The sequence below is a fragment of the Rattus norvegicus genome, chromosome 16 (genome assembly GCF_036323735.1).
Source record: "Rattus norvegicus strain BN/NHsdMcwi chromosome 16, GRCr8, whole genome shotgun sequence".
NCBI classification, from domain to species: Eukaryota; Metazoa; Chordata; class Mammalia; order Rodentia; family Muridae; genus Rattus; species Rattus norvegicus.
The window spans coordinates 3,336,197-3,361,884 of NC_086034.1; the positions used below are offsets into that span (position 1 = coordinate 3,336,197).

The following is a 25,688-nucleotide window of genomic DNA, read 5'->3' on the forward strand; positions in this document are numbered from 1 at the left end:
AGAAAGCCTCTATAAAATATAAGTAAGGGAGGTACTGAAGCGGAAGATGTCGAGGTTTTCCTTTTTCCCACTGAGGAACTAACCAAATTAAATTTGAATATAAAGAAGTATGTAATTTTTTCACTTAGCTGGGTGATAGTTATAAGGAAATCAGTATCCGCGTGTGGCATTTGCGTGTAGTTTCCTATTACTCATCTCTCCTGTTGCATTTAAAATGTATATACATTTGGGTGTGACTGCTTCTTTTCACGGAAACGGGACACAATGAGGGCATTTTATCCCATGATCCCTAGGGCTTCATGTATTGATTCAATAGGTGTCTGCCTCAAGAATGGACAACATTTACATCATGCTAACTCTACCGTTAAGTCTTCTTAGCCTTGACCTTTTCAGGAAAGACTTATCCTTGCCAGTATAGGATAGTTTAATTGTCCATCTGTGGCTGTGTTTCCTTCCACACACACATTGGTACCAGCTGTTTTATTATGGAAGCAGTTCCTACTATGTGGCATAAACTTTGAAGATCAAACACTTTGCTCTTATGTAATTGCAGAGTCTCATGTAGTCTTAAGAAACAATAGGGGCACAGCTCATGCACCCTTTATTCAAGGACATCCCATAATCACACCTTGCAAAACTATGATAGAACAGTATCACAACCAGGGCTCGCCCTGCTTTTGACACCGGAAGGAAACAGAACTTTCGATGACTTTTGGGTTTCCCCACCTTACCCTTTATAACTTCATCTACCATGTTAGTTACTCACTTATGTAATTTGATCATTTCATGAATGTTCCATTAATAGAATTGTGGAGTGATATTTTGAGATTTGCTTTTTTAAAAAGTCAACTTGATCTGCTTGAGAGTCACCTGGGGTGTGTATAATAGTACTCCTTCCTTTTCATTATTCACTGATCACTCATCCATGGATATGTTACAGTTTGACTGATCTCCATCTGAAAACACCAGACATCTTTCTCAGCTTAGGGATAGAAGGAATGTAGCTGCTTTGAACACTTCCCTTCTCTTTTATGGGACGTTATGGGGCAGTTTTCTTTGGTCTTTGCTGTCCGTCCAGTTGCTCCAACACTGTTTGTTGAAAAAGCTACCTTTCAATGATTACTTTTGTCAAACATTGCTCAGGCAGATTTGTGTGAGCCTATTTGTGCATTCTCTATTCTGTTCCATCAATCCACATCTCTATCCCTAGGTAAGTATTACCCTATCTTGTTTACTGGAGCTTATTGAAAATACAGCTATTCCTTTCTTTACTTTTCTTTGTCTGGCTTACTTGAGCTTTTCTGGAGACTCAGCTTTTCACAGAAACTTTACAGTAAGCTTGTCCATGCCTATAATAGAACTTGCCAGTAGTTTGATAGGAATTATATAAAATCTATAGGTCATTCTGGAGGAACGTGACATCTTTATTGTATTTAGTTTTTAAATTCAAAGAGACACCAGATTTATGTCTTGAATTAAATTGTATTGATTTGCTTCATCAGAGTTTTGTGATAATTTTTGTCCATAGATATTTATTTAATTCTGTAATATTTATTCCACTTTTAGCATTTATAAATGGCGTCTACCTCTGCATTTTGTTCTTAACATATTTTTGTTAGCATACAGAAATACAAATGGCTTTTTGTGTTGCTCTTGGATGTTTGAAATTCTGCTGAATTCACTAAGGAATTCTGGGAAACTGGGAGATTTGGGTTTTTCTAGACAACTGTGCCATGTGCATGTAGGAACAGCTTTATTTATTTTTCTTCTTTTTAGTTTTTATAATTTTTTTTCTTGCCACATCACAGAGGCCAGAACTGCAAATATTTGGTTGAAGAAGAGATGTGAGAGACTATTGACCTCCTAGCCTTGTTCTTGGGGAAAAACACTTTGTATGAAGTACAGTAACGCAGACTTTCTTACAAGATCACGCTCTTAGAAAAATACTTCCTTCTGTTTTCTTCAATAGTTTGAAGCACAGTGTTATGTCTTTAAAGGGATGAGAACTGAACAGTGAACAGTGACTTGGTAGTACGTGCTGTTGGTTCCATTTGATCAGTATTGCCAGGAAAGCCATAATCGGCAGAATTCTAAGGTGATCTTTGAGAGTCCCTCTCCCCGGCATGTGCATCCTGTATGAAACAGGACAACCGCACTTATGGTCAGGTGGCTCCCATAGCCCAGCTGACTTTAAGAAATAGCACTGTCCTCAGTGGACCTGGCCAACGAATGCAAGTCCTGAAAAGTAACCAGGCCCTTTCTGAATAACTTGAGTCATAAGATGAGTCTGATGTGAGGGAGCGTCTTCATTGCCAGCTTTAAAGACCCTAGGGGGACACGTGACAAGGAATGTAGTCAGTCTCTGTGAGCTTGAACAGCAAGAAAATAGTGGCCTCATGCCTCCTTCTGCAAAAAAAAAAAAAAAAAAGTGAATCTTACTTCACCGTTGTGATCCTAAAAAGGACCCCAGGGTCCAGGTTCAATCTGTCGGTACCCTGAAATAAAGGGTAACCCAGTCAAACTCTGTCCAGGCTCCTGGCTACAGACTTCTGTGCTCTCGAGTTTATGGAGGTACTCAGTTAAGATATTTAAAAAAGAGCTGGAGTCAAAGGGGACACAAAAATGGATACAAGCCCATATACTAACATGTTCATGCATGTGTTCCTGTATACCGGCCATGTGCTAGGTGTTGTGTTTAGGCTTAGGGGCACTAACCAAAATGAGCTGAGCTCTTTCTTTGCTCTTGAGGGGCCCAGGGCTTCCTCTCGGATCTCCGAGTTTATTACCCTCCAACGAGTCCCCAGTGATATATGTACTCGGAAGACTCATATTCTGGTGAGGAGAGGCCTCGTGCAATTCACCTGTATATCTTTGGCTTTCTCTCAGCCGCAGATACTTACTTAATCAGCTTCTTTGGGAATATGTGAGGATCCAGTGGGATCTGGAACTCTCTGTTATTTGAGGCAGAGGCAATAATTACTTTGTTTCAATTGACTCCTTCCCTCTTCTCCCTCTCAGTTTATCTCCCATAGTGATGTAGGGATTATAGATCACGTGAGATTATGTTGTACCGAACTGGAGAATGAATGTATGCATTGAGTTTCCTGTGTTCAAGGTGTAAGGAGCTACAGAGAGAAGCCACTGCTATTGCTCCAAGTAGATAGACATGGGGGTCTGAGAATAAGGGGCTGGGCTTGGATTCAGTTGATGTGGGCTGATTTAAATTTGTTAGCATTAACAGGTGTTTCCTCCTAAGCCTGGTCTATAGGGGATCTATCCATCTCATTCTCCCCTTTGTAAAATACTTTGTAGTACTTCCTTTGGATCATAAGGGAGCAGGACTGCCTACAACCAGCACTCTCATTTGCTGACTGGGAGTGAACAGAACATGTTAACAAAAGTGGCCAGATGACCTGAACCAATGTCCTGACCATGCATTTTGAGGGCATCAGAAACGAAACAATGTCAAAATCAGACAACGCTGTATCAACACAAAGAGAAACACTAAAGCATATTACTAGACTGGTTGCTGAAAACCCAGTGTTTAGCTGGTAGGAAGGAGAAAGGACCAAGGTGCGTGCTCATTGGAGGGCAGGGTAGAGGTGGTAGGGACTCCTGCTGACAGCTCTAGAGTCACTAATACACAGACACTCCCTGGTGAACTGTGCTGTAATCAGTATAAATCTAAGGGCTGTCAGGACCAGGCTCTCATGCTCAGAAGCAGAGCGACTTTGAGGTCATTTTGGCCAAATCAGTTACCACCATAACCGCTGCTGCTGGGCCCTGTCCTGCTCTGCAATCCTGGATTCTTCCCTTCTCTGTCTTTGGAGGCTATAGTCTACCCACAATCTACTTTCCCCCATGGATACAGCTATCTTTATGCAGACCTTCCTGGTATGAAATGGCTTAAAATTACTCATTTCACTAGCTGTGCCTATCTATAGCCATAGGTACAAGCAAGAATATGATAAAACACCTCCTCTGGATACCATCCAATGCATAAGAATAGTTTGATGCATTTCTTTCTGGTCTTTTTCTCCTATGAATCTACATTAAAATATTCTCACATAGTTATAACTGTAGTATACTTGTATTTATTAACTTTTTTTTGTCTTGTCTAAGTTTTTGTTTTTTCTTTATATTAAATCTATTGACTTAGTGTCCAATCACTGACATTCTAACAGTTGGGCACCTCTGATATTTTGTTAATCTAGGCTCTTTGCCAAGTTATCATATGTATGAGTAAATAGTTTGCTAATCTCATTGCTTTGGAAGTCAAACATCCATAGATGTTTTTATATGTATGTAATTATATATATATGTATACATACATATATACATATATGTATAAATATATATGATATATATGTATAAATACATTTAACTTTAGGACAATACTTACAAACAACATTGTAGCTAACACTTATAGCCACAAGGGTTAGTGTGTGCACCATGGGAACAGCCCTTATACTATCTTTAGGTTAAAGTGGAGAAGCTGGACCAGATAGATGGTGATTCTTGAGTTTTACCAAATGTAAAAGAATTAAAAAGCTGTCCACGTAGGGTGGATAGCACCTTTGGTTAAGATGGTGAAATTTGCCTGTCCTGTTAGTGCTCTCTTTGATGAAGAGGGCATATGGGTATTTAGATCCAACTAAACTAAAATGAAAGTGAAAATCTAGTTTCTATGGTGTACAGACCCCATGCCAAGTGCACTTTAGACGGGCTGGCTGGCACCCCCACTGCCATGGGTACTCCACTGGGTAGGGTGCTCCATTACCCCTCTCTGTTCCTTCAACTTCACGTTTGGAATTTTGCCTGAGTAAGAGTAAAATATGAACAGCACACATTTTGCAAATGTTTGACTTGGCTTGTTGTATGTTGAACTTAAACCTTCCCACATTCCACTGAGGAAAAGAAGGCATCTTTCTGGAAGATGCTAAGGGGTGGAAATACAACTCTTTGTCATCTCTTCACTGGCTGAAAACTAAATGCCAGCATTCAAACGGACACCTCCCTTCATAGCCACTGCAGGACACCTCCCTTCATAGCCACTGCAGGACACCTCCCTTCATAGCCACTGCAGGACACCTCCCTTCATAGCCACTGCAGGACACCTTCCTTCATAGCCACTGCAGGACACCTCCTTTCATAGCCACTGCAGGATATGCGCACTTGGAGCAAGCGCGTGGGTTAGTGCTGTAGCTCAGGGCACCTACCCCCCCAGGACCTGCAAGGACAGTAATTGGATGTATTTAACAGATGGGGAAACTGGTGCATATAGAGGGCAAGTCCACAGCCCACACATGCTGGGGCTCTCTTCATTAGGAGTTCAGTTATCCAGCTTGGAACCTATGCTCCCCAGCACTCTCCATCATGTTTCCAAAGAGTGTTAGGGAAATAACACGGCTGCAGAGAAGTAACACAGAATATAGAAAACACCCATGGCAAGCACACCTGGAAGCCTGCCTCCCCCCCTTTCTGCCTCGCAAGTGCCTGGTGCCAGCTCGAGTGGAGCATGCCAGAAGCCATTTTGGAGGTTGGTACCTGTCTTCTAGTATCCACTGGCTTAATGGTATCTGTAAAATCAGGTGTATCTGTTTTGTACATTTCTTTTCTATCCATCTTTTGTCACGGTATGTGATTTGGTTAATTAGTTTGGGAAGAGGGAATGTTAAATGTGGTTAAAATAGGGGTGCTGGAAGTGGATTTTGTTAGCAGAAGAAGGCTAGGAGGTGATGGATCCAGCAGAATTCTTAGATGCCTTCATTCAACCAGAGAAGGTGAGTTACACGCACAATCTCGAGACAGTACTTTGGTCCAGGTGGCGAGTAGCCTGGCCATCAGTTTCAACATTTTCCAAAAGATGTCAGTCTAATGCTGCAATAGGGAGGTGGGAGAGTGGGCCAGCTACAAGTGCCAAGTGCTGGTAATGGACGGGTAGCCCTTGCTCCTAACAGATCTGAAGGCTTACAGTTTACTGACTGAAAGTTGTTGCTTCCGAGGAGGGGGGAGTTAAGCCTGTATCATTATGTTCTCCCTCCCTCCACCCTTTCTTTCCTCTCTTCCTCTCTCCCTGCCTTCCTCCTTCTTTCACTTTTTTTTACATGTGTTTGGGTGTGGATGCATGTTCACCGTGGAGCACATGTTTGTGTATGTGAACATCAAAGACAAACCTTAGGTCTTATTCTCCAGGGGTTGTCTGCCCTATTTTTTTTCTTTTTGAGTGAAGTCTTTCTGTGGAGTTTGTGGCTCTCTACTTTGACTAGATTGGCTGGCCAGAAAGCCCTAGGGACTATACACCCCTGTGACTGGCTTTTTATGGGGCCTGGAGACTGAGGGTTGATCTAGGGTTTTCAGTCTTGCACAGCAAGCACGCTGTGCTGACTGAACGATCTCCTAGCCTCCTCCTGGTCGAGTTTGTTACTGGATGACCCAGGTTGATCCTGAACTTTCGGTAGAGCTGGCAGAGTCCAGCGAGCCTCCTGGGTCACTGCCTAGTCCAGGTTTGTTCTAATTCGGGTTGTGGAGATTTCAATGCTTGAACTCAGTGTACACCAAAACACTAAGAATGGGACAAAGACAGCAAACAGATAAATAGCAGAACAGAACCTAGACAAGCCACCCTGCTTTGAAAAGACTGTGTGAAAAATGCCTCCTTTTGTATTTGTTTGGGTAAGTAGATTCTTACCCAATCTACTTAGCAACTTCTAAATGGCATCGAATATGAAGGGGTAAAAGTTTGGTCAAAATATTTCCCTATCAGATCATGACAAGTAAGAAGTTGCTAAGCTCAGGAGGCCACCATACCTCAGGAAGCTACCTCAGGATCTCAAAATGGTGTTCTTGGCAGATAAATAACAGAGAGGAACTGGCTTTTGGATCTTCAGTTAAACAGTGCAAGTTTGGGTTGATACATGCTAACAACCTAATGTCTTAAAGCTCTTTTAAAATTCATTCGTTCATTGCTCTGTAGTTCAGGTTCAAGATCCTTGTTTCCCCAGAGCTGTGTAGAAGGACTCTTTAGACATTTCTCTGCCAATGACTTTATCATTATTAAAGTGTATGGAATTAGGAAATATTCAAATGAAACCAAATCGTCTTGATACCTTAACCATTTTTATCGTCTGAAGCACAGAAAGACCAATAAGTGAAATTTAGAATTGCAGTTGATTGTTTAGGGTTTGGGGGCTTTCTCCCAACCCCCACAGCTGAGGAGATAGGTCAGTTAGTTGGTAAAGTGCTTTTCCTGCAAGCATGAAGACCCGCATTTGGATCCTTAGCACACACACACACACAAAAAAAAAAAAAAAAAAAAAAAAAAAAAAAAAAAAAGAGCCAGGCATGTACTTTTAATCCTAGCTCTAGGGAGGCTGAGGCTGAGGCAGGAGGATTCTTAAATGTCATTGACCAACCACCCTAGCCAGATAGATCACATCATTGAGGGAACCTGCCTCAAAGGACACAGTAGATCAAATCAGGGTCCCTGCATTGACCCCAGGGCTAGCAGGGAGATCCAGGAGGCTTGACTCTGCTGCTGCCCTAGTCCCTTGTATCCCTTAGTCCTTGCCGTTCCTCATCATTTTTGAAATCACAACCGTAATTACTGTCTTTGATTCTGAACCTTCCTGCCGGTCCAGACCTCCTGAGGATGAGCTCGTGGCCAGTGGTCAGCCAAATGAGCTTTCCCCATGAAACATAAAGTAAGAATGGGGTGTGGATCTCCCAGGTCCTAGGATGGGACATGCAGGGTATGGAATAGGCCTAGGAACACAGAGTAGGAGCAGGCCTAAGAACCTCAGGCTCTACTTCACCATGGAACTGGGGAACTCCACGGTCCTGGTTCTTGTCAGGGTATCAGTGAACCCTTTGCCTTTTCAGGAGCTGTACCTGAACACCTTGTCTCCATGGCAAGGAACAGGTACTCTAGGTGATCAGAGGACAAGGTCTTCAAGAGAAAAAAAAAGTAAGGTTGGCTTTAATGCTCCATTTGTCATTGCACAGAATGGGTCAGCATGAGTGTCTCGGAACTGTGTCTTTGTCTTCTCATTTCCCCATTGTGCCGTTTATTAGGTATGAACACCGGAGCAGTGATGTATGCTGATTCTGAGGGGATTATAGTCTAGCTGTAGTAACCAAACATACATGCCATGTAGAGACAGTGCAGACTGTAAAAATCATGTAGACTGGGCAGCCCCGGGTTGGGTAGAGACGGCTTGGATAGTAAATGCCCTGTAGGGTGTTTGACAGAGTACTGGGTACTTTATCTACACTATCTTAGAGTTGTCTTATATCAATCCTGCACAAGAACTCTATCTGCCTACTTGGTAAGGAAGGATCTGGAAGTTAAAGAGAGGTCAACAATCTCCAGGTTTCCCAGGTTTGTCCACACTTTGGAATCACCTAGATGCTTCATGAAGTATAGATGACTGGCTTCAACCCTTTGTGTGATCACAGCATTGGGAGCTTTCTAACTTCATAAATCATTTAATATAGCAAGCTAAAGCATATGTGTGTGTGTGTGTGTGTGTGTGTGTGTGTGTGTGTGTGTGTGTATATATATATATATATATATATATATATATATATATATATATAATCACATATATGTAATAACAAAGAAATCCAGGCCATCAATTTGAGATGGGGGGGGTTACATGGTTGAGAAAAAAAATAAAAGGGATGAAAATTATGTTATTATATTTTAATTAAAAACAAATAAAATGTAAGCTGGGCAGTGGTAGTGTAAACCTTTAATTCCAGCACTCAGGAGGCAGAGGCAGACTGATGTCAGAGGGCATCAACAACAGCAAACAACCAAAAACCAAAAACCAAACCAAAACAAACAAACGAACAAAGAAAAAAGAAAACCAAAAAAACCCCAAAAAACAGAAAAAAGCTTAAAAATATATATGTAAAATCACAGTGATCCTCTAGTCTCAAACAATACGTGATCCAGCTCTGAAGAATTACAGCTTTTTATCTCTTAAAAGTAATGGAGTAGAGCGGTCATGTGTAGACAGACAGGGCCCTGAAAGATGGGCATCTTTGGTGAATAGAAAAGAAAAATAGAATAGAAAGAAAAGTGTATTTCACATGCCCATGTGGTTGAAGATCGGCAGCAGCGAGTTTAAAATCGCTGAATTCAGTAATAAGCAAACCTATAATGGGTCAGACATCCCTGGGACTATATTAGTAAGAATCATCACTCCTGTGGCATCAAGGTAGAGCTATCTTTATTATCAACTAGATTTGGTTTAGCCACCTAAGAGACTGAGACTTACTCTGGGTGTGCACATGAGGGTGTTCAGAGAGTCACTAAAGAGAGAGGCCTTCAAGAGCATGGTGGATACCATCTCATACGCTAAGGGATAAGATAAAATGGAAAAGGAGAAAGTGAGCTATGGACCAGCATGCACCTCCTTCAGCTTCCAGGCCCATGAGTGCACACAAACCTCATACCTCTCTTGATACAACCATAATTCTTATCTGCCAACTGTGAACTGAAATCGTGAGCTGAAATAAGTGCTTCATCCTGTAAGTTGCTTCTTTGGGAGTATGTGGTCCCAGTGAGGAGAAGAGTGACTCAGTGATTTCTGCTATGCAAGCCCTGTCATTATCCTTATTTCACAGGTGAGGAACCTGAGGCCCAGAAATGCCATAATCCAGACTTATCCAGTTGTAGCTGCTTGCTCTTGAATTGTACCTAAGCAGCCGGCTATGCTGACTGTTGCTGACCAGATGTTTCCAGTTGTTTCCTGCTTGCCAATTCTTGCACTAAAAGCTTCACATACATTGCTTCTGTGGTACAGCCCTAACTTGCTCAGGAGTTAACCACCATTATCAATGAAGAGACTCAGTTGCTCTCCCAAGGTTCCTTAACCTAAAAGTGTCTAAGCAGGAATTATTAACATATAGACGAATCTAACTTCATAATTTATGTCTTAATCATACATAACAGAAAAGAGTAGAATTTTAACTCCCTTTGAGTTAGGGATGTTGGAATGACACCCAGGTTGATTCTCATTCCTCCGATTCTGCTAACCTATCAGACCCCGGAATCCTTAATATCTAAGAAACATAGCTGGAAACACAATGCTATGGATAACCAGAACCTCTTAGATATCAGATATAAGCCAGTGACATTTTTTGAGAGATATTGATGTTGTAGGTATGGTTCCCTGGCAACAGGAACATTAGTTGTGACAATAATCCTTGTGGAACTTCTTTGAATGCCAGACTAGTAGAGATCAGTTCAATGACACACACTCAAAATGGCTGAATATGGAAATCAGAAGGGAAGGCCAGCCTTGGCTTAGCCCTGCAGAAAACACTTGGGAGTCCACTAGCAACTGTTTGTTTCTTCATGTCCCCTCTTCCTCTCCAATCTCATATTCTTTCTTTGAAGCAAACAAAACCTCCCTTAGCCCTAGCCTGAGACATTTCCCCCCTTTTATACCCTAATATATTTTTCCTAGCTTTTATTTTAGGTCTGTTCTTTGCCACCCCTTTTATGTTTCATAAAATCTACATCTATCAGACCTAGCTGAAAAATGTGCTCTTCTGTGGGAGAGAGGATTATCAGATAAAGCTAGGTCCTCACAGAGGGCCGGCTTACAAACAGCGGCTAGGGATGTACTCATATACGTATGTATATACATGCAACTATATGTGTGTATATATATCTATATCCATATCCACATCCACATTCACATTCATATTTATACTCATAACTATTGTTAGTCCTGTGAAACAGAAGAGAACCAAAGGGACTTGAGCTAGCAGGGTCAAAAGCAATGCTAGGATGGACAGATGGATGAAAAATGTGTTTTCAAATAGAACTGATGGACTTGGTGAAGAGTGGGGGAGTTAGAGAGAGGAGAAGAAAGAGGCCCATGTGAGTTTGAGGTTTGAAACGTGTGTTTAGGAAATGGTTAAGCGTTAGGCCAATATGGTAGGTGTACTATGGAATGGCAAATTGGGAGCTGGATCAGGTAGTGTGCTGATTTTGTTCAGGCAGGTGTTAAATAGATCAAGAGTTGGTTGAAGGGCCTGGCCAACTTACAGTGCTGTTAGAACATCCATGTGGAAGTGACCACAGATTGTTAAATATGTGTGAAGGTCAAGTGAACACAGGAGCCAAAGACTGAAGAGACTTCTGGTGAGCACTGCGACTCCTTAGTCCTCCCCTCAGTGTCTGTGCCCAGAGATGGACAGATCTAGGCTCAGAGTCACAGAGCAAAGGATTGAGGTTGAGCGTGATGAGGAATTTCCAAAAGAAGTTGAAGAATAAGCACTTAAGTGTCTTAGTGTGCTTGAGCTGTTACTTAGAACACAGTGATTTACAAACAACAGAAACTTAGGTCTCACTGTTTTGGGGGCTGAGACGTTGAAGACCACAGAACTAGAACAGTCTGGTTCAGGTGAGTGCTGACTTTCAGATGGTATAGCATTGAGTTCTTTCCATGCTCTCACATGGGGGGCAGAAGAAACAAGCTTCTTTGGTCTTGTTTAATCAAAGGTTAGTCATGAGTTGGGATTCAGGATTAGGTCTGTCCTTATGACCTCCTTTCCCAAAGCCCCTGTTACTTAATGCCATGTCCTTGGATTTAGAATTTTAGTGTCTGAATTGAAGATGGGGGTCAGAAACCTCAGACTATAACACTAAGGGAATCATAATATTAGGACACTGGAGAGAGGCTACAGAACTACTAATTTGTTAAAAAACTTTTTTTTCAGATTATTTAATGACAAAGGAAAGTACATTAATTATGTATAAGATTATATATTCATGTGTGTATATAAATAAAATTTCTCTCTATGTAAGTGTATTGAGGTAGAAAATTACAACGAAATATTGTAATATTTATTTCTAGGTGATGGGACTTCGGAGTGTCTTAACTAAACATAATGTTATTAATTATAAAGGAAAAGAAAACTTAAGTTTTCGTATCTGTAGCCTTCAGAGTCTGTAGAGAGCCGGAATACTGAAACCTGACCTAGTAACCACTACCGCAGGGGAAATACCTCTTTAGTGGTCCTGTTTAGAGTAAAGAGAGCCATTCACAGAACTCTAAAGCATTAAGCCTAGTGTAACCATGGCCAATGCCCTGAAACCTGCTCTGGCACAGTGAGTGCTTGCAGGTGGCTGCAAGAATTGTGGGTCAGAGGCCAGTGCCACAGCAGGCAGTGCTTTTTGTCTAGGAACTCAGAAATTGGGATGGAGGGTTGTCATAGCCTATTTCAAAAACCCTACTTGCAACCTGTTGGGAATTTCAGTCTTGATGGATGTTGGGAACAAATGATACCACTACCATTCAAACACTGGATTGTACCTCTCGGGTGTCCAGATTCTTTATGTAACATTGCCAAAACAATGAATCGATGCTGCCAACTATTACTGGTTAAAAGTTGTTTAGCTGGGTTATTGTTAAGCTAGCTACCATCTACCACAAGCAGATTAGCAGCAGAAGAGCTATACTTATAACCTAGTCTGCTATTCCTGGGTGGGTCTACAGATCCAGACAGTTCCGCTTCAATGAATAAGAACAAGTATTGCAGCGATACCCATCTTCCCTGGAATAAAGAGTGTGTTTGAAGTAAAGAACATTCATGTCGGGAAACTGGCTCTAGAGGACACAGGTTATCCCCATTGAAGAGCCATGCGTTCTCTGAATTCATCCTTGGAATGACTGCATTGTGGCACTTTTGGAAAAAAGCTTTATTTTTATTTAAATTAAATGTGCTTGTGTGCGTGCAAGTGAATCCACACAAGTACCCATGCTGACAGACACCAGAAAGTGGATGGGGTTACAGGCAGTTGTGAAGTGCCTGCAGTAGATGCTAGGAACTAAAGCGGGGTCCTCTGCAAGAGCAGTGCGTGTTCTGAACTACTGTGCCATCGCTCCCGCATGTGGTATCTTTTTGAAGTGTTGCTATATAATCACAAATCTAGGAAGGAACAGGTTTCTTTTGATGTGTGGCTTTTCAGAAGGGTCTCTCGGCATATTTGTTGATCATTATGTGAAACTAAAACTAAAATTTATGCATTTGTAAGTACTATTGTTAAACATAAATGAACCTATAAATTTTGTAGATTTTCCTTGATATTCCGTGCTTTTAATATTTTTTTTTTTAGATTTAGCTTCAATTTACAAGGTCATTAAGCTTCCCTTTATGAATCGGGACGAGATGGAAGGTGTTCTGGACCTTAAAAGCATGTAATTTACCTTGGACAGGAACTCTAATGCTTATTCTGAATGAAGTCCATGTAAAACTGCAGAAATTGTGCAGCAAGGCTTTATGAATTGGGACCTCACATGTCATTGACACATTATGAAGGGTTTTCTGTTGACTTTAGTGATGGATGAGCCCGTGCTGCCAAGTTCAGCTGGAGGGAGTCTTGGAAATCCACACATGGGCCCTGGAATCTAGAAACTTCCTGGAGCATGATTTTTGAATCAGCAGGGTGCATGTAGACTATATCTGTACAGGGAATGACGTTTTACCAGCTTTCTTCATGGAAGTCTCTGGAGCAAGACCTTAAACGCCAAGCCTCTTTGTTGTGTGTTGGATTTAAAAGCCCCCAATGGTTTGGAGAGGGTTAGGCCTTGTCTCAGAGATCCTTGGTTCAATTTGGGGAGACCTGGCTGAAAACCCTAGATATTTGATAGTCTGGCTTGTTTCTATGGTGTATTAGCACTCTATAAAAGTTACATGTCATTTATTTCAAGTGTAGAACCCTCTCAAACTTCAGGGGCAAACCAAACTTGAACCCTTTGTGGCCAGAACTCTGTTTACCTTTGGCCAAACCCTGCTTCCTGATTTTAAGTCAGGGAAGTGAGGTGAGAAAGGCTCCCAAGGCTCTGTGGACATCAAATTCCTTTGGCAAAACAAGGTTTTGATAGGTTAGAACATGAATGGATCTGAAACACTTGATTAGCTTTCTGTCAGAGCACTCTGAGGCCTACACATTAAAGTGTATAGTGCCAGCCAAAGTGTATCCGTGTCTACTTTTCTCCAGCCGGGAGGGAGTACCTGAGATTATTAACCACAGGTTGAAAGTGGGTCAAGCATCCACTTCTAATAGACATGTTGAATACTATCTATAAAGATCATTGGTCAATCCAGTTGAATAGACCTTGGGGAGTTGAGGGATTTCTTGTGTTTGAAAGCTGTGTTTTCACCAAAGGCAGAGAACAAATGAGCTCTATTTGTGTGCAGTTGCAAAAGCCCCATAGTCCTTGTGCCTTTCATAACAAGATGTTCCTTGGGTCTGAGTAAAGAAGACATGACATTTGAGCTTTCGTGTGCCTTTCAGATCGAGGAGCTGATGAATGCCTTGGAGAAGACCAGACAGGAACTGGACGCCACCAAAGCACGCCTCGCCTCTACCCAGCAATCATTGGCTGAGAAGGAAGCACACCTAGCCAATCTCCGGATGGAGAGGAGGAAACAGCTAGAGGAGATCTTGGAGATGAAGTGAGTACCCGTTTCTGCTCCCCTGGTCCTCTGTCACCTCACTTGGATGGTAGGGAAAGGGAGGGGGTGGAAACAAGAAGGAAAACGCAGAGAAAATGGGTGATGTTTGAGATATTACTAATTTTTTTTAAATTATTGCTTTAGCAGCTCATTGCGCACCTTTTTCCAACATCCCTTACACTGGGACTGTACACCTGGCATTGGACTGAGTGTGTCTGTGTTCTGTGAATTGACACTGCATTCACAGATCTACTGCCGAGGTCTGAGGCAGAAGAGACTGAGGCCTTGTTAAGCACAGTGGTAGTTTGAGTGCTGCTTGGCTGTCAGTGGGAGCTTTGCTGAGGAACCATGAGTTTACTGATTGTTATCTTCGGTCTTCTCCAGTGCCTGGCTTGTACTGGTTTTCATAGTGTCAAGGAAACAGGACTTAGATTTGGCAGATCACCATGGAGGAAGACAGGAAGGACAACTATTAAATGACTATTGAATAATCATCGCAACGGATTTGTTCCTAATGAACTAGTCAAGAAATAGCTTTTCTATAAATACTTAAACAACCAGTGAGAGATAATTTAAATCCTGCTCCCTCCCATAATAAGGGGAAGCATACATAATTGTGGCATCTTAAGCCAGTAACACAGACTTTGAAATTGGTGGCTAGGTATGTTAGAGTGACCTCATGGTGACCCAGCAAGTCTTACACATGGTTAACATTAAACTGAGAAAGCTTAGATCATGGAAAATATGGAATGAAATATTTTGAAGGGCTTAATAAATGAGAATAAAGCTTTTATGTCTCTTCAACTACCTCAGTTTCTCCAAGACCAAAGAACGAGTCAGGTTTTTTTTTCTTACATATAAACTCATATAAACTAGCATTTTGTCTAATAAAAGATGATATAATAAAAACAGATATTATTATACATCATTTAGAAGCCAGGGAACTGAGACTCTGAGAGATTCAAATAATTTGCTTAAGGCCACCTGGCCAGGATTAAAGCAAAGTCTTTCTTTCAGGCTCCCTTCCTCCTACCTCATTCTCCCACGGAGCCTTGGGCGGATTTTACCAGGTCTGGAACTTCTGCCTGCCTGAGACTCTGCTGAAATCATGTTGCCATCAGCAGAGCTGAGTGTCTGGCAGGTGCTTTCTTACTGTTGGGCAAGTGAGCACTCGAGACGGTAGACAGAGTCTTGTGTAGCGAGAAGGTGAGCATTTCAGGCATCCCTGTCATCCGTGTGCTCCGTAGTGTGGTCACGGTAGTGACCACACAAATGCGTTTGATCCACTGGCTACAGACAGACACATCCCACTTCTGTCAGACAGCCTTATTGTTCCTCTCCCTCCAGGCTCCCGAGTTAGCGCTACATCTGTAATGATACAGTTTGCCATTATAAGAGCTTCTCTTTTGGTTCTTGTTCATAGAATGAGCATGTACTCTCATAATTTTTGAGAACAGGAGTAGGAGTATCGACTAGAAGAGTTTAGAAATCATCACATCCGATTCTACCTGGTAACTGACAGGGAACTGCCTTTGACCCTCTCACCGTTCTGCTTCCTCTTCTAAGAACGTAGTTGTGAGCAGAGCACAGGGCTCAGAGAATGTGAGACGTATCTACAGAGGCTCTGTTGGCCAGTGAGCGTCATGTCATGTGGTTAAGGGTCTTCGTGAAGAGGACCATTTATCTAAAATGGGATTTATTTTTCTAAAACATAGAAACCATTTCCACGTGTGTGTTTTCCCACTGAATTTCATGACTTCAGATAGCACCTACCTAAGGCCTCTTTTGGTGACTTGCCGCATTATTTCTGAAGTGTTTAATCTGCTGGCACTGCAAAAGAAAGACAGAATTCTTCTGTTAATTCTGTTGGTAAAAGAAACAAAGTCCTACTTCACTAAGCCCAATGTGAACCTAATTCGTTATTTAACTCAGCGGGAAGAAGACCAACTTACGGATCTCTTCCTTAGGACTCAGAAGACATAATAAGGTATGGGACAAGCGTACTGACCGAGGTTCCCAACTAGATTCATCAAGTTAAGCAACCAGTTTTATCTATCGTGATTTTTAAGCTGATAATTGGTACATTGCTACATGACGTTGACTGAGCCCTGTTCAGGTTGCTGAGAACAATCAGATGTGTTCTTGCTGTTGATGCTTGTTGCCCACGCTGAGCTAAGGCTTGGGCTGCCATCTAACTGGTACTCATATTTAACCCAGTAGGAAGATAGTCACCATGCAGCCCTAGAGGGAATAAGGATAGGGCACTGAGAGAAGATGAAGACATTCTTTCCTCATACCAGGCGATGAAGGGAGATCCCTTTCTGGCTGCCTCCGTTTTCTCTTCATTAACATGGAGTGGCAATGCCTGCCCAGCCTGCTTTATGGAAGTGTGTTAAGGTCAGGATAAAAAGAAAGTAACTGGAAGAAGACTAATATAAAACGACATGTGTGAAAGCACTTTGAAATCTAACATTGGGCTTTTAAAACTGAGAGGTGTGTCTGTTAGATTCATTGCAAAACCAAATGGTATGTAGTCTTAGAATTGGAAGGGAGCTGGCTCTACTCTCCCAGCTTGCATAAGCAGACTCTTGTCCACGCAATGGCCAATGAAGAGTTCACCAGGCCCTGGGATAGGCCATTCTCAGTAGCCGCCACGGGCTCGGGAGGTAGCAGGTCGTGTGGCACAGACTTACAGGAGTGTGTCTTCCCGTTCCTGTTCTGTTGTTGGGTTTTGTTTGTTTTAAATGTGTCCTTTCTCTCTCTCCACATCCTCTCTCTTTCTATATTATACTGATCTGAGTGTCAGCCATAGGCGAGATGGCCTTTTGTGTATTTGCTAAGTAATACTGTTCATTTTAGAGGAAAATAAAAAAAAACATAAAGAGACACCATGGATCGTATATCACCTATGGCCTTAATATAGAGACTCACTGAGGCCACTCTGCTGTACACCTCTACAAGTGTGCCTTCTTTTTCTTTCAGGAAAATTAAGTTGTCCTTTATATCTTATAACACATTTCTTTTGCTTTCTAAGTGTGAATACTTCATATATCACAAAGATAGAATCATGCTATTTTTAATTACTTAATGTATTTACTGATTTATTTTGGTACCAATGTTTCGCTAACATGTGGAAGCTTTGATAAGAGTTCTGCCACTTGCTTTTATTTATGTTTGGGGGTGGGGGCGTAATAAAGATTGACACGAAGCTGTAAACAATAACAGGGACAAACAGGATAAATTGACTTCTTGTCATCTCGACCATTTAGTTATTGATAACACAGTTCAGGTTGTCGTAGGTACAGCCTGACACCCTCAACAAGGGTCTCTGGTTCTTCCTTTGGTAGCCAGTTACTCTTGGCTATTTCATGTTTTGTAGATGTGTGTGTGTGTGTGTGTGTGTGTGTGTGTGTGTGTGTGTGTGTGTGTACAGAGGGATTCCCTGGGGCTGGAATTACTGGAAATTGGGAGCCACTAGGCCTGAGTGCTGGGAACAGAAATCTGGAAGAGGAAGAAACCCTCTTAATATCAGAGTCACCTCTCTAGTCCCCAGTTACTTCATTTTTAAGTACTTTTTTTTGTATGTGTGTGCATTATATCATCTTGAGAAATATCACGCTGGCCTTTGTTTTCCCCCGATATTCTACTTTGGTGTAGATGGAGACTGTTCCCTTAGATTTAGATAAGAATTAGGAGAAAACGCTGTCTGGTTCTTCTAACCGAAATATTTTTCATGCTGTAATTTTACACAAAGAGCTCCTTTTAAGGTGGTGTGTTGGGAACCATTCAGCATTTGTGGAATCAAAGAGGGAACTGGTTAAATTACCAATGAACAAAACCCGCAGCTTCTCGCTGAGCCTCGACTGCAAGGTGGAAAGAGAAGTGCTGCCTGACTTTGTCAAGCTTGCACTCAGTCCAGTGAGTGAAGGAAAGAATGAACAGAAGTAGCTTATTATGCTACTTCAAAGGTGTTTGTTAACTCACCTACAAAGCCGTTTCCAAATGTAAGACATTATTGTCTGGGACGCAGAAAGACAAGGAGCAATGTTGTGTATATTTGTGGAGTATCACAGGAAGTGGGGATATGCTTAATAGAAAGGAGGCAGAGCCCTGGACTCATTTCACAGCGTGCTCTTCCCCAACGCTCCTTCAGTTCGATTTTTCTTGGTTTGTATCCTAACTGCTGGCCATCATTTGGATACTGGAGAAAACGGACATTTCCTGATCATGGACTTCCATTCAAGAAGACACCATTACCTTTCCCTGTGTATAAGAATATTGACTTACTTAAAAACATCTAAAAGCTTTTGCTAGACATTTAATAATATGTCATCTTTGTACTATTTGCTCTTGTTTAAAAAGAGTTTTATTAAATGAATATTAAGAACTTTCTAAGTTTGGTTTTAAATATGGCTTAATAACCTTATATTCCAGTAACCAAGTTCGGTTATTTAATTTGTGGCCGGTGAATTTGATATCTAAATACATCAAATATATTTGAGAGCTAAAAGGAGTGAGGGTTGTGAGGCACTGGTCTGCTTGTACATTTTCTCACACGGGTTAGCCTGTTGTCAGGCAGACAGCAGCTGATGTTTTTCTCTTATAAAATCCTAAGTCATAAAAACTGCTTTAATAAGTACTTAACGGTTCCATAATTTGAAGTATGCCTTTTGGCGTTTTGCTGATGTTTTCCTATACCTGTGTAGAAGTTTTATGTTAACCTCATTTTAACCTATCTGATGATTTTTGTGATCTTCACTTCCTGGGTACTGTTAGATTTTCGACGTCTCCTCCAGATAGTCTTGCAAGCCTTTGTATACACTGAGTTCTTTTAGTACATTCCCATGGGGTAAGGCAGCAGCTCAGGCTACAACATCATCCTGTTGGCCCCTTTGATCTGAGCTCCTTTCTGAGAGAGCCACTCATTAGGTAAGTGCCCTTCAAAGCAGAGGCTACGTGCAGAATATGATAAAATCAATTTATTCTCCACTCCATGCCATCATGAGAAAAGACAAATCACATTTCTTTAGGGAGGAATTCTAAGTGCCTGGCAATTTGCACAGGATAAATGGAGTCTGGGAGAGGAGTTTTGAAGGCAGCCATTACTTAAAATTGATAAACTCAGTTGCCAGGGGCTGTACTATTTTCCAGAGGTGTTATGAGGATTGGATGGGATTCTTATGTATGAAAAAGTAATTTCAAGCTTATAAGTGTGCAATATTTTTCTATTGATTCATTCATGACACATATGTACTAATCTTATCTTCAGATTATAATTTAACTTTATCCATTTAAACATTTTCTTCTTTAAACACAATATAGTTTATTCTGTAAACAATTAGTTATTGAGAAAAACATAGATTCCAGTTTAAAATATATTAAGCTTTATAATATATTAAGCTCCATGCGTGCTGGAATGTCCTAGAAAGTCTGCCCAGTTTTGAAAGGCATTGGTGTTCGATGGGACACTCAGAGAGTTTGTTGTTGCTACCAAAGTCACATGTGGAGATGAAAGACAGCACAGAAGTGGGGAATAGATGTTGTGAAGAATGGCTCCTTCAGAATGGATTTTTGTTTGTGCTAAAGGTGGTGACATTAAAGACAATTAGTTGCCATTCATAATTTCTGTTTCCCACTCTTAATTCTGCAATTGGTAGCATAATCCCCATAACAGAAGGTAACACGCTCATTGTCTATCAAATTTACCGTATGGGAGTAAAAATGTAGAAAAAATAACCTTGCAAGAGTAGAATGTTCTAGTAAGCTTCCAATGTAAGGAACAGAAAACTCCACCTTCTAGCAGGTCATTTGAGTAGTGTCTTCTGCCTGGAAGCCTTGCTACTCTCGGCATTTGGCCATCACCTCACAGAGCTGGACCTCTGGCCTCGTTTCTAAGTCTCCAACCCACATTCCAGGCAGCAGAAGGAAGGGAAGGGAAGGAACCTGCCTGGCCTCTGGGTTACATATATCTGCCCAGACATCTGAGTCAGTGAACAGCTCTTTCAGAAAATAGTTGCATCTGCTGTTCTGCATGCTAGGCCCTCTCCTAAGTGTTATTTTAAGGTATAGAAAGACTCTGGGCGAAGGTTCTCTTCAGAGACCACATCTTCCACATAATCTGATGCAGGGAAGACTGGTTCCCTCACCAGAGTTTTAAGTCACATGGTCATACTTCTCACCTCCACAAGCAGGAAGATGCAGTCTTTGTGTGCATAGATCTACGAATAGCTAACACCATGGAAAGCAAATTAAGGAAGGAAAGCAAGGTAGCTTTGAGAAACTTAGAATTCATTACAGAAAAGGAAAACAAAAGTAGACCAGCTGCTAAGCCTCCTTACCATAGTATAAGCATCTTTGCAAGTTCCCTTCAGACATTCCTGACCCATACAGTCTTTGCCTGCCTTCATGTCTGTCTGTCCATTTGTCTCTGTCCATCTCTGTCTGTCTTCTCTGTCTGTCTGTCTCCTTGTCTCCCATCCCCTTTCCGCATGTGCACGTGTGTTTGTGTGTGTGTGTGTGTGTGTGTGTGTGTGTGTGTGTGTGTGTGTATGTATGTTTCTTGTGGGATACAATATGATCTCAAACATTCCTTCCAGCATTATCCATAAATCACAAAATGACCCAGAACATGAATCAATCAGGAATTGTCAGACTCTTCTTTGTCTTTTCTATGATGAACTAAAAAAATGTTCACATTTTGGTTTACCATTGCCACTCCTATAGGCAAGAGTAGCCTGAACTTCCCTTACATGTTGTGCATTGCCTTTACCCCACAACACTGTGTAGATATGAAATGAATGAACAAAGTAAAAATGATGACCCTCAAAACAATACAGCCAAAGAACTGAAAAGGATTAAACTGCGTGTCATATAGGATCAAAAGCCTTCCCTCATTTCCACAATGAGGTAATGTGCAATATGATTAAAATGCCTTCAGAGAATCAAACCAGCCTGGGGAAAAGTACTGTTCTGTGATTTAGGCAATAAAGTTAAACTCAGCAAGAGATATTTGTATGATGTTATATGCGTGTCATATAGATTGCTCCTAGCTGGGATGAAGGGACCAGTTTTCAGATAGACGTTTCTTCATGCAAGTGTCAGGAAAGCAGGGCAACAGGCCACAGTAACAGGGGAATGAGGGGACTGGAAAGGAGTGAGCTGAAGGAAACCTTTCAAGTCAGCTCCTTATCTTAAAATAAAGTAAGGGGCACCGTGTCTTTTAGATGGAAACACGCAGTGTATATAGTTTTAATAGTGAAAAGTGTCAATCAAAAGGGCCATTGGCCTGGTGGTTTTTAATGGAAATACAAACATTTTCTGAGTTAGAATAGTGTAGGCTTTCAGCTTAAATAATCATAATCAGCAGTTAAATAATCAGAATGCTTGGGAATTGTAGGACTTAAGCAGTTCCAAGCACTCTACTTCTTGCTATCTCTATCTATCAGCAGTCTGTGGGGTTTAAGGAAGGTCACCCATTCAAAACGAGAAAGAGACTTATGTGAGTCTTCCAGCCTCCCCAAAAAGGCATTTTCTTCTACTGAGAGCAGCATTGTTTTGGCAGAAATCTGAGCAGTCTAGCTTAAAGCTTACAGGAGATACAGTCCAATATAACCCCCCTAAGGTAAAACAGGACAGGGACACCACACAGCCACCAAGGGACCAGAACTGTGGGTGTCATGGACTTGGATAGCAGGCCCAGCTCCAGCATACTCCATCCATCCATATATCAATCTATGCTATTTATCTCAGACTCAGATCACCTCATTGATAGGTGGATCTTCCGATGATTTTTACCTCTCTGGAATATATGGCAAGCTCTAGAGAGAGTTTTGGTTGTCACATGGAGGAAGCCTCTACTGGTATCTAGTAGGTAGGAACCAGGAATTTGTCCTACAAGGCTTGGGCTACTATACAACCCAAGACACTCATGATACTAAGCTTGAGAAACCCATGAGCAGTCGCTGCTTAATGACACTGGTGTTTCATAATATAAGGGAAAGGAAAAAGCTTTATAGAGTCTGTTATCTGACTTTTAGCCAAGAGGGCCTTATAGAGCATTTGACTTACTCAGGATCATGATTAGGTCCAGAAGGTGTGGTATAGTGAAGGCTTGTGTAGATGAACTTGACCTCATGATTCTGGCTTGCCATCTTGGTGTTATAGACTAGCTCACCACAATAATCCTCAGTAGAACTGGTATAGGAATCAGAGCCAAGCCTTTAGAGACTGAGTTACTCAAACCACCTGTTGTGTTTGAGGTGGCACTTACTCTCTGCTTTCCCTCTCTCTGTTGTTCTCCTAGAAGCCAGCCCTGTGGGGGAATATCCCTTGGATTCCTTGCTAGTTGGAGTTGGGAAAACCAGGAAGCTCCACACGCCATGCAAGGATGAGAAAAGAAAGGGCTACTGTTAATTTGCCCTGAGGCATATCCCTGGCCTAGGGCTTCCCTCTCTGGCTGCAGGTCCTGTCACCAGCGTTCATCCAGGCTTCTAGACACCAGGCCCTGGCAATGACTGCCCATTGTTGCTAGTATCTCAGTGCTTCAGCATTTTTATCTGTTTTATTCCCACGGTGCACCTCTTCTTCATTGATGTCTGCTCACTGGAAATGTGTGGTGAGTTCTGTTTCCTCCAGAACTCAGAGGGACACAGTGGGAAAAGCTGTGGTATCAGGGTCAAGTACATGACATTTGTTTGAATGGTTTAAGAAAGTATTGTTTAAGGGGCTGGGGATTTAGCTCAGTGGTAGAGCGCTTACCTAGGAAGCGCAAGGCCCTGGGTTCGGTCCCCAGCTCCGGAAAAAAAAAAGAACCAAAAAAAAAAAAAAAAGAAAGTATTGTTTAAAAAGGCTTACATTTCACATATTAAATAAATTGAGGAAGAAAAACAGGTTGCTTAATGTTAAAGTCAGAACTTTAAAACAAAAACTGCCATTTCTTAAAATGAATAGCCTTCAGATTACCCTTCGGCATAAATCATTCCCGCAGCCCCTACCTTAGAAAGATGTCTAGCTGAGGGTCTGAGAGCCATCTTCTGTCAGGAACAGGGAAAACAGCAGCTGCTTCTGCAGTGTCCCAGATGAAGCCTCTGTTGTTCTGTCTCCCTCTCTAAGTTGATTGTCTGGAAGGGAGACGTTCTTGAGGTGGAATTCAAGGGAGCATCCTAGAGGTGTAGTGTAAATATCTGGTCAACAGTTGTCTAATCGAAGAACAATTCAGCTTCTAGCACAGGTCAACACACAGTGAAGGAGAAGTGGATGGGGCTATAAGAATATTGTGAAGACATAGAATTGAACCATGACAAGTGGAAAAGCAGATGAAGGGGCAAAGCTTATAGAAGGGGGAGGGTGTGTTTCAAGGTGAAAGTCCTCTTTGGAAAGTTGAATTTATCAAATGCTTATATTTAAAAGTTAGTTCTAGCAATTTCTACTAAGTCAGACATTTTAAAGCATCACAAGACCCTGCCTTCCACAGTACATCCAAAGCCCCTGGGTAAGGCATAGCCATCAACTTCATACTGATAAGTTGGAGTTTTTCTTCTGTCGGAGATAGAAGGCACCTCTGTTTAATGGAGTGGAGTGTGTTCCTGGGAGAAACTTCTCTTTCCTTATTGGTGGCCCAATTGGGCTTGAGTAAATTATTGCAAAATCTTCCTCTAATGTCAATTACCCATAAAAGCAAAAAGAAGTCCCAGATGCCCTCTGTCTAACTTCAGAAATTGCCTCCTTGCCAAGCTCCACCCCTTGAGTGGATTATTTTGAAGTAAATACCAGCCATTATATCATTTTATCCATAAATACTTGAGTATAAACATTATTTTTCAGATAAACACTCGTACAACAAATTACAAACACTTTAATGTGGAGGAGAAATCTAATGAAGGACTTTCTCCGTAATGTTGGAAGGCCAGGGACCTAATGTGAAAGGCTTCTACTTTTTAGGAATGTTATAGAACAACAAAATGAAGCATTTGGTAATCTCATATGAAGGAACTAGAAAGATTTATGTCACAGGATTCATTCCTTAATCCATGGCCCTGTTCTCCTAGACTTATACCTAAATAGTATTCTTAGGATTGACATATTTTCACCTCTTCTTTATTCCTACGAGTACTAGTATTTTTCTGCATGCCTGAAGAAGAGAAGGACTTTTATTGATACCTGGTTTATTTCTCATTGTATTTTCCTTTTTGCTTCTTGACCAAATGATAACAGGATTTTGAAAGTTTGTCAATATGAATTGGTGGTTGGTAACAGCCTTTGCGGCCAAGTGTGGAGGAAGAGAAGCGTTACTTTGGAGAGTGAGATGCAGATCATATCCATGCCACACTGATTGATATTAAGCTACTAAATCAAGCAGCATGAGAACATGCCTGCTCAGCTCCTTGTCTTGTTTCTTATTAATGATCATGGTGACATCACATTATCTAGTAAGTCATTCATCAACTTTGGAGCAATGACTCAGACCTCCTACTCTACTAGATGCTGATCCGGAGAGATATCATCTCTGATTGTTGGGATTATACTCTAGTCTTGATTACTTTATGTCCACAACCTTGGCAGTCCTTCAATGACTGAAGAGAGATCATGGAATGGCTTTGATAGCCAAATAATCCATAGACAGGTAACCATGTGGTTTCTTTGAGCTGAACCAGAATTGTGGGGGTGGGGTGTACAGTTTTCAAGTCTGTTTGCAGTAAAAGAGAAGGGCTCCAGAAAGCATTACAGATGGGTCAAGAATTTGGAAGCATTGCATTGGAGGCTACGGCAGAAGTTAAAAGAAAAGGAAGTGGAGAGATGCCTCAGTGGTTAGGAGCATGGGCCACTCTTTCAGAAGATCCAGGTCTGACTCCCAGCGTTCACATGGAAATCCACAGCTACCTGTAATTTCAGTTCCAGGGACTCTGATGTTCTTTCCTGTCCTTTGAGGATACTGGGCTCCCATGTGCTATACAGACATACATGCAGGCAAAATACTTATACACAAAAAGTGGATAAAAATTATTTTGTTAAAAAGGTAATGGTATCCCAGGAAGAGTGGGGCATGCTAAGGCTAGAGTCTTTTACAGGACAGAATATCCGGGGAGTTCCAGTTCCCAGACGGATTGAGCCAGACCATGCCTAGTAAGAACGAGGGGTCACCATAGAAACGGGTCTTCATGGTATTCAGCTTATTTCATCTAGTGGCCTTCTTTAATTCTTGGTAACCA

The 25,688-nt window shown here is 41.6% G+C and overlaps 1 protein-coding gene across 29 annotated transcripts in view; it reads left to right on the plus strand.

The window, feature by feature from the left end:
* The window catches only part of Erc2 (ELKS/RAB6-interacting/CAST family member 2), an 860,860-nt gene that overhangs the window by 516,798 nt on the left and 318,374 nt on the right, over positions 1-25,688 (plus strand). For all 29 annotated transcript variants that reach the window (XR_010058279.1, XR_010058280.1, XR_010058281.1 and 26 more), the window contains one exon: positions 14,321-14,481. Coding sequence is in view for 25 of the 29 variants with exons in the window: in XM_063275106.1 (XP_063131176.1) it covers positions 14,321-14,481 (161 nt within the window). In the remaining 4 variants the exon portion in view is untranslated. The remainder of the gene's footprint in view (positions 1-14,320; positions 14,482-25,688) is intronic.